General features: G+C 48.4%; 1 protein-coding gene across 1 annotated transcript; it reads left to right on the forward strand.

Moving 5' to 3' along the window:
- Window positions 1–1004: 1004 nt before the first annotated feature.
- Window positions 1005–1967, forward strand: LOC309569893 (beta-1,4-galactosyltransferase 3-like; the record flags this gene model as incomplete). Its single annotated transcript, XM_082275884.1, has 1 exon — window positions 1005–1967. The coding sequence occupies one exon, from the start codon at window positions 1005–1007 to the stop codon at window positions 1965–1967; it is 963 nt and encodes a 320-aa protein (XP_082132010.1).
- Between the last annotated feature and the right edge of the window lie 7867 nt (window positions 1968–9834).

Raw genomic sequence — 9834 nt, forward strand, 5'->3', positions numbered from 1 at the left:
GTCGATTGTGGGAAGGATCAGTCGGTCGATCGAGGGAAGGATCGGTCGGTCGATCGCTGGAAGGATCGCAGGAAGGCTTAATTTTTTGATGACAGGAAGGATCGAAGGAAGGATCGGTCTGTTGATTGCAGAAAGGATCAGTCAATTGATTGCAGAAAGGATCGGCCGATCTATCACAGGAAGGATTGGTCAATCGATCACAGGAAGCACTGGTCGACGTCTAGATGCCAAAATGCATTGAGTTGCTGGCATGTGATTGGCTGATCAGCAATTTGTGTTACCGAGCAACTGCACAGGTGTAACTGATAAACTGTCTGGTGAGTGGAAAAATCCCATGCCTTAAAGGGACAGGAGCATGCTTTTGATTTTTAGGGTTACAACCACTTTAAGCTTAGGGAAAAACCAAGTGAAAAACAATACAGTCAGTCTGATCTAACTACAGCCCTGCCAAAAACTAAACTGACAATAGTAACCCCTGTTTAGGATGGGGGGGGGGGGGCTACATGTCTGCCCTGTTTAGGACAAGGGGGGGGGGAAGGGCTACATGTGTGTTGTACTCTACTGTAGTGTGCATACTTTGCCACAGACAGGGCAATGCCAACTGCTCCTCCTTAGAATGGTGCTGTGTCCCTCTTGACCCCACCATTTGTTGTTTTTGATATTTGCCCTAAAGGTGCACCTTATGGTAATACATGAGAAATTATTGGGTGGGGGAGTTGCCTGGGGAAAGTCAGAGAAATCCTTAAACTGTTCTTATCCCCATGGTCACTTAGCTTGTCAAACCTGATTTTTTGAGTTAAAGGTTATGGAAAGATGAGGAGCACACAGACACTTGCTGCTTGCTGGACTGTAGAGATCTGCTTCTCCTTATTTGTCTCTCAGCATTTGACACCTGGATTGGAGAGAACAACCAAATGGACTCCAAAAAGATATATTGCCTGCTGCTCCTTCTCTGTGTCCAGCTGGGGTTTTTAACCTTCCTGTTGCGCAAGGGAGACCTAAAGATGGCCAAAGTCCAAATGAGTCCAGTAAGTAAGGGATCCAAGCCTTGCCCAGTGATCTCGCCATATTTAAAAGGGCCAATCCAGGTCCAGTTAGCAAAGTCCATCAGACTGGAAGAGGTGATAAAGGAGTTCCCCAATGTGATTCAAGGAGGCCACTACAAACCCCCCGACTGTATCTCCAAAAACAAGACCGCCATCATTATTCCTCACCGGAACAGAGAGGACCACCTTAAATATCTCTTGTACAATTTGCATCCGTTCTTGCAACGCCAACAACTGAACTACGGCATCTACGTCATCCACCAAGCGGGCAACTTCACTTTTAACCGCGCTAAACTCATGAACGTCGGCTATAAAGAAGCCATGAAGGACAAGGACTGGGACTGCTTGTTCTTCCATGATGTGGACCTCATCCCTGAAGATGACCGCAACCTGTACACCTGTGCCGAGTTCCCTAAACACGCTTCTGTTGCCATAGACAAGTTTAATTACACTCTGCCCTATGAGTCCTGCTTCGGGGGTGTCTCTGCAATGACCCCTGAGCAGTACCAAAAAACAAACGGATTATCCAACAGCTACTGGGGCTGGGGCGGCGAAGATGACGACTTATCGTCTCGAATTTATTTCAGAGGCATGAATATAACTCGGCCGTCGGCACTTGTTGCAAGGTATAAAATGATACAGCATACTCCCGACCAAGGCAACGAACTAAACCCACAACGGTTCTTCCTTCTGGAAAAGACAAGGAGGACTTGGAGACAAGACGGCCTAAACTCCCTCAAATATAAATTGCTGTCTAAGGAGCTTCTCCCGCTTTACACCAACATCACGGTGGACATTGGAACTGATAAACACATTCGCATCAAGAAGGCGAGATTAGGACTGGGCTGTCAACAATCACTTTGTCCAACGAAACCTTCTTCACTAACTCCATTGGATTTCACTCATCCCAAGACATTGTAATCTTTATATTTCTTTCTATCGTTCCATGATTAGTCTAAAAAGTCTTGGCCGGCGTCCTGCTTGGATCAGTTTGATGGGACCTGCTCGGGGGATAAGGTCTGGAGTGTTTGAAACAGTTGATTACCCGACCGAATGAGTTGCATATATTGCTGTTGTGGTTCAAGATCTGGACATGCTGAAGCATCCCTTCTATGGATGGTGGGATTCGATATCATGGTGGACATTGTAACTAATAAACACGTTTCGTCAAGAAGGTGAGACTGGAACCGGATTTTCACCGAACACTTTGTCCAATTTTCTAGAGTCCTTCCTCTCTAACTCTATTTGCTTTTTACTCACCCCAACACATTGTAATCTGTATGCATCTTTCTATCGTTCCATGTTTAGTCCAACAAGTCTTGGTCAGAGAGAGTCATGCTTGGATCAGTTGTTGTTGGTCAACCAATCACAGAAAAGTACAATTTTATTTGATTTGTTTGCCGTTGATTGTTGTAAATTATTTTCTCTTGTTTTCCTAATACAAATTTTACAAAAGCAAGCAGTGCCTTTACCCGCTTCTCATCCACTTATATCTAGATAGGAGAATTACGAAAGGGTTTACCAGATAATGGTGGACGTGCTTCCAACTGGGCAAACCCTTCGACCCCCCCCCAATTTTGATCTTGCAATTTATTTATCTGGTCTCTTTTATTGTCTTGTTGAAGAGATATCTAAGACAAAGTACCAAATAAATCACATCTACAATGATCTAAGCCTTGATAAGATGTCCCAGTGTCTACGGAGCCTGAAGGTACACAATCCAAGGGTTTCACACTTTTTTAAACCTGGCTTGTTTACCTCTAAGGATGCTTATCAATTTTTCATTAATCATATTCCAGGAATATTTTGTGTTTCACCAACGTGACACTAATTACGGGCGATTTCCATGCTCGGGCTATAGTTATTTTAGCTGCAAGGAAAATAAAAATTATAAGAGTTCAGAGATGTCTGGTGATCTCCTCCAGCAGGTCTTCAGGGGGTTGGGCTTGGCCCCTTAGTTCCAGTGAAGGCAACGCTTAAGGCGTCAGCATGCCAAGGCATTTTGGACAATTTCATGCTCCCAACTTTGTGGGAACAGTTTGGGGATGGCCCCCTTCTTGTTCCAACATGATTGTGCACCAAGCAAGGTCCATAAAGACATGGATGAGTGAGTTTTGGGTGGAGGAACTTGACTGGCCTGCACAGAGTCCTGACCTCAACCCAATAGAACACCTTTGGGATGAATATGAGCACAGACTGAGAGCCAAGCCTTCTCGTCGACATCAGTGCCTGACCTCACAAATGCACTCCTGCAAGAATGGTCAAACATTCCCATAGACCCACTCCTAAACATGCTATGATCGGTGGGGTACCGCATGGATTTTATTTTAATTTCAACCTCTCTACCACCCAACTTGCTTTGGCGCCCAAAATATTGTCTGACCAACCCCCCCCCCCCCCACTGGGTAAATTTAGGTTTAACCATCTGCCTACCGGGCACTTTTACCTGCATCCTGCCCAGGCTTTGAATGACATTTGCGCGGCTATGCAGCACTGTACCCATATGGTATTTTTAGCATTTTTTTTTTGAGACATGTAGCGCTTTCTTTTGGTGGTATTTAATCACTGCTGGGGTTTTTATTTTTTGCTAAACAAATGAAAAAATACTTTTTGTTTCTGAGGGCACTGATGGGTACTGATAGGCACTGATGAGGAGGCACTGATAGGTGACACTGATAGAGGGCACTGATGGGTACTGATAGGCACTGATGAGGCTGCACTGATAGATGCCACTGATGGGTACTAATAGGCAGCAATGATGGGCACTGATAGGCGGCACTGATGGGCACTAATAGGCTGCACCAATGGGCACTGAGAGGTGGCACTGATGGGCACTGATAGGCAGCAATGATAGGCACTGATAGGTGGCACTGATGGGCATTAAAAGGCAGCACTGATGGGCATCAATGAGGCTGCACTGATGGGAACTGATAGGCATTGATGAGGCTGCACTGTTAGGGTGGCATTAATGGAAACTGATAGGCATTAATGATGGGCACTGATAGGTGGCTCTAATAGGTGGCACTGATGGGCACTGATAGGGGGCACTGACGGGGGCACTGACTAGCTTGGCAAGCAATAGAGATGTTCCCTGTAACTTTTTATCTATGGCCATTAACCTTCCTGGCTTCACACTTATCTGTATTATCTTTAGTTATAGGAGAACAGAGGAAGAGAGATAGTGGAAGAGAAGGGGGGTCTACTCTAAGGGAGGTCTACTCTAAGGGGGTCTACTCTAAGGGGGGGTCTACTCTAAGGGAGGTCTACTCTAAGGGGGGTCTACTCTAAGGGGGGTCTACTCTAAGGGGGGTCTACTCTAAGGGGGTCTACTCTAAGGGGGGTCTACTCTAAGGGGGGGTCTACTCTAAGGGGGTCTACTCTAAAGAGGGGTCTACTCTAAGGGGGTCTACTCTAAGGGGGGTCTATTCTAAGGGGGGTCTACTCTAAGGGGGTCTACTCTAAGGGGGTCTACTCTAAGGGGGGTCTACTCTAAGGGGGTCTACTCTAAAGAGGGGTCTACTCTAAGGGGGTCTACTCTAAGGGGGGTCTATTCTAAGGGGGGTCTACTCTAAGGGGGGTCTACTCTAAACTGCAAAGCTTGACTGCTTCTGTGTCCTTGTAGTACTACAGGGAATGTCAGAATTTACTATTTTGTTTTGCTAATTCTTCCCCATTTTAGAAGGCTTTCCAGGCGATGCCACACTTCCCACCAGCCCAGTGGGGGACATCGCTGTCAATGTCAACTCAATAGTATCCAGTAGTAGAACTCTGATCTCACTTTCAAGAACCAGTGAAGGCTGAAATTTTCACTCTAACTGAGACTCATAAATCAAATGTAAGAAGGAGTCGGACTTCTTCTATCTACCAGCATCTCCAGATACAATACAAGGCTTCCTCTAGATTATTGCTACAACAAGCAGAAGACCTTCATGACCTCAGAGCAGGTTTTTCAGGCTGACCCTTCCATAGCTAATGCCTTCCTAGAGAAATAATTGAAGGCCAGGCTGCCTCCATCACAGACCATCCCATCACAGATCCCCCCCCATCATAGACCATCCCATCACAGATCCCCCCACCCCCATCATAGACCATCCCATCACAGATCCCCCCACCCCCATCATAGACCATCCCATCACAGATCCCCCCACCCCTGACCATCCCATCACAGATTCCCCCCCCCATCATAGACCATCCCATCACAGATCCCCCCACCCCCATCATAGACCATCCCATCACAGATCCCCCCACCCCCATCATAGACCATCCCATCACAGATCCCCCCACCCCCATCATAGACCATCCCATCACAGATCCCCCCACCCCTGACCATCCCATCACAGATCCCCCCACCCCCATCATAGACCATCCCATCACAGATCCCCCACCCCCATCATAGACCATCCCATCACAGATCCCCCCACCCCTGACCATCCCATCACAGATCCCCCCACCCCTGACCATCCCATCACAGATCCCCCCCATCACCGATCCCCCCACCCCAGACCCCCTCATCAGACTCCTCTTCACAGACCATCTCATCACAGACCATCCCATCACAGATCCCCCCACCCCCATCATAGACCATCCCATCACAGATCCCCCCACCCCCATCATAGACCATCCCATCACAGATCCCCCCACCCCCATCATAGACCATCCCATCACAGATCCCCCCACCCCCATCATAGACCATCCCATCACAGATCCCCCCACCCCCATCATAGACCATCCCATCACAGATCCCCCCACCCCTGACCATCCCATCACAGATCCCCCCACCCCCATCATAGACCATCCCATCACAGATCCCCCCACCCCCATCATAGACCATCCCATCACAGATCCCCCCACCCCCATCATAGACCATCCCATCACAGATCCCCCCACCCCTGACCATCCCATCACAGATCCCCCCACCCCCATCATAGACCATCCCATCACAGATCCCCCACCCCCATCATAGACCATCCCATCACAGATCCCCCCACCCCTGACCATCCCATCACAGATCCCCCCACCCCTGACCATCCCATCACAGATCCCCCCCATCACCGATCCCCCCACCCCAGACCCCCTCATCAGACTCCTCTTCACAGACCATCTCATCACAGACCATCCCATCACAGATCCCCCCACCCCCATCATAGACCATCCCATCACAGATCCCCCCACCCCCATCATAGACCATCCCATCACAGATCCCCCCACCCCCATCATAGACCATCCCATCACAGATCCCCCCACCCCCATCATAGACTATCCCATCACAGATCCCCCCACCCCCATCATAGACCATCCCATCACAGATCCCCCCACCCCTGACCATCCCATCACAGATCCCCCCACCCCTGACCATCCCATCACAGATCCCCCCACCCCCATCATAGACCATCCCATCACAGATCCCCCCACCCCTGACCATCCCATCACAGATCCCCCCACCCCCATCATAGACCATCCCATCACAGATCCCCCCACCCCTGACCATCCCATCACAGATCCCCCCAGCCCAGACCATCCCATCACAGATCCCCCCCATCACCGATCCCCCCACCCCAGACCATCCCATCACAGATCCCCCCCATCACCGATCCCCCCACCCCAGACCATCCCATCACAGATCCCCCCCATCACCGATCCCCCCACCCCAGACCATCCCATCACAGATCCCCCCCATCACCGATCCCCCCACCCCAGACCATCCCATCACAGATCCCCCCCATCACCGATCCCCCCCACCCCAGACCCCCTCATCAGACTCCTCTTCACAGACCATCTCATCACAGACCCCCCCCCCATCACAGAACATCCCATCACAGATCCCCCCATCGCATCCCATACCATCCCAATTCCTCTGCCCCCATCACACACCATCCCATCACAGATTCTCCCCCCCATCCCATCCCATCCCATACCATCCCATCACAGACCCCTATTACTGTCCTCGGTCCCCCATTACTGTGCTCAGGCCCCTGTTACTATCATCAGGGCCTTAATTAATGTCCTCCGGCCCCTGCAGAGATGTATAGTAACTAAGTAGAACTACTTCACTACAGTACTTAAGTACGGAAAGGCGGTATCTGTACTTTCCTAGAGTAGAATTTTTTTCTCCTACTTCTACTTTTACTTCACTACATTTTTTCGATGATTTCAATACTTCTACTCCGATATTTTTTTTTTTTGTGCTGCATAGTTACTCATTACAATTATAAAAATTACCACTGCCAGAACAGTAGATGGCAGCTTTCATGAAGCTCAAAACATGTGTATTATCAGCGCATAGGAAAATAAAAGCTACTGTATGTATAAATAAAAACTGCATTTGAAATAATAAAAAACAATATGATGTTCAAACTTTTGACTTCTTTCTTTAATAACTACATAACACAGTACTTGTACTTTTACTTTCAGTACTTGAGTAGCAAAATTTTTAAAAAAACTACTTGCAATACTTAAGTACAAAAAATGTTGAATACTTTAGTACTTCTACTCAAGTCACTTTTTCATCGAGCACTTCCACTTCTACTCAAGTATGGGTTTCCAGTACTTTATACAACTCTGGGCCCCTATTACTGTCCTTGGGCCCCCATTACTGTCCTCAGGCCCCTATTGCTGTCCTCAAGTCCCTATTGCTGTCCTCAAGCCCCATTACTGTCCTCAGTCCCCCACAATAATGTTCTCAATTACCCAAATTCTTTCCTCCGGCCCCTATTACTGTCCTCGGTCCCCCATTACTGTCCTCAGGCCCCTGTTACTATCATCAGGGCCTCCATTATTTGTCCTCAGGCCCCTATTTCTGTCCTCGGGCCCCCATTACTGTCCTCAAGCCCCCATTACTGTGCTCAAGTCCCTATTGCTGTCCTCAATACCCTATTACTGTCCTCAGGCCCCTATTGCTGTCCTCAAGCCCCTATTGCTGTCCTCAGTCCCCCACAATAATGTTCTCAATTACCCAAATTCTTTCCTCAGGTCCCTATTACTGTCCTCGGGCTCAAATTACTGTCCTCAAGCCCCCATTACTGTGCTCAGGCCCCTGTTACTGTCTTCAGGCCCCTATTACTGTCCTAAAGCCCCGATTGCTGTCCTCGGGCCCCTTTTACTGTCCTCAGGCTCCCCCAATAATGTCTGTCCTCGGGCCCCCCATTAATGTCCTCAATTACCCAATTACATTCCTCAGGCACCTCTTACTGTCTTCGGGCCCCCCCCCCCAATATTTTCCCCAGTCCCCCCCCCTTTAATGTTCACAATGACCCAACCAGTATCCTCAGGCCCCCATTACTGTCCCCAGTTCCCCCTCCCCCATTAATGTCCTCAATGACCCAACTACTATCCTCAGGCCCCCCCATTACAATCCTCAGGCCCCTATTACTGTCTTCAGCCCCCCCCCCCAATTAATGTCCTCAAGCCCCTATTTCTATCCTCAGGCCCCTATGACTGTCCTCAGGCTCCCCCAATAATGTCTGTCCTCGGGCCCCCCATTAATGTCCTCAATTACCCAATTACATTCCTCAGGCACCTCTTACTGTCTTCGGGCCCCCCCCCCAATATTTTCCCCAGTCCCCCCCCCTTTAATGTTCACAATGACCCAACCAGTATCCTCAGGCCCCCATTACTGTCCCCAGTTCCCCCCCCCCATTAATGTCCTCAATGACCCAACTACAATCCTCAGGCCCCTATTACTGTCTTCAGCCCCCCCCCCCCCAAATTAATGTCCTCAAGCCCCTATTTCTATCCTCAGGCCCCTATTACTGTCCTCAGCCCCCCCCCCTCCATAATGTCCTCAATTACCCAATTACTGTCCTCAGGTCCCCATAACTGTCTTCAGGCTCCTAATGTCCTCAGGCCCCTATTAATGTCCTTAGCCCCCCCTCCCCCCATTAATGTCCTCAAGCCTCTACTCAAGCCCCCCCCCCCCCAATAAAGTCCTCCCTCCCCCCATTATTGTCCTCAGTGATCCCATTACTGTCCTCAGCCCCCCCCCCCACAGTGCAGTGCCCCATTACTGTCTGCTGTCCTCAGCCCCCCCCTCACAGTGCCCCATTACTGTCCTCAGCCCCCCCCCTCACAGCACCCCATTACTGTCCTAAGCTCCCCCCAAAAAGTGTCAGTTAATGACTGCTCGCCGCAATATTGCAGTCCCACTATAAGTTGCTGATCGCCACGATTACTAGTGAAAACGAAATTTCAAAAATATAGCTTGTTGACGCAAAATATACAGTAAATAAATATATATATATATAACTTTTCTGAAAACCGATCAATATATACGCTTATTGTGATTTTTTTCATTTTACCAAAAATATGCAGCAGAATACAAATTGAAAAGAAATTCGATTTTTTTTCATTTTTTTTATTAGATGTTTTATAGCAAAAAAAAAAAAAATATATATATATATATATATTTTTTTTTTAATTTGTTGCTTTTTTTTTTTGTTCCTAGTGCAAAATATTTAAATACCGCCAAAAGAAAGCTCTATTTGTGGGGGGGGGGGGGAAAGGACATGAGTTTTATTTGGGTTTTACAGCGTCGCACGACCGCGCAATTGTCAGTTAAAGTAACGCAGTGCCGTATCGCCAACAATGGCCATGGTCATGAAGGCGGGTAAAAGGGTTAAACCCAGGGAAAAACCAAGTGAAAAAAATATACAGTCTGTCTGAGCTAACTACAGCCCAGCCGAAAACTAAACTGACATGGCAGCCCTTGTTGTCGGGGGGCGGGGGGCTACATGTTTGTCCTACTGTACTGTAGACAGGCCAATGACAATGTGGTAAAAAAAAAAAAAAAAAC

This window comes from Pelophylax lessonae, assembly GCF_965119305.1.
Source record: "Pelophylax lessonae genome assembly, chromosome: 13".
NCBI classification, from domain to species: Eukaryota; Metazoa; Chordata; class Amphibia; order Anura; family Ranidae; genus Pelophylax; species Pelophylax lessonae.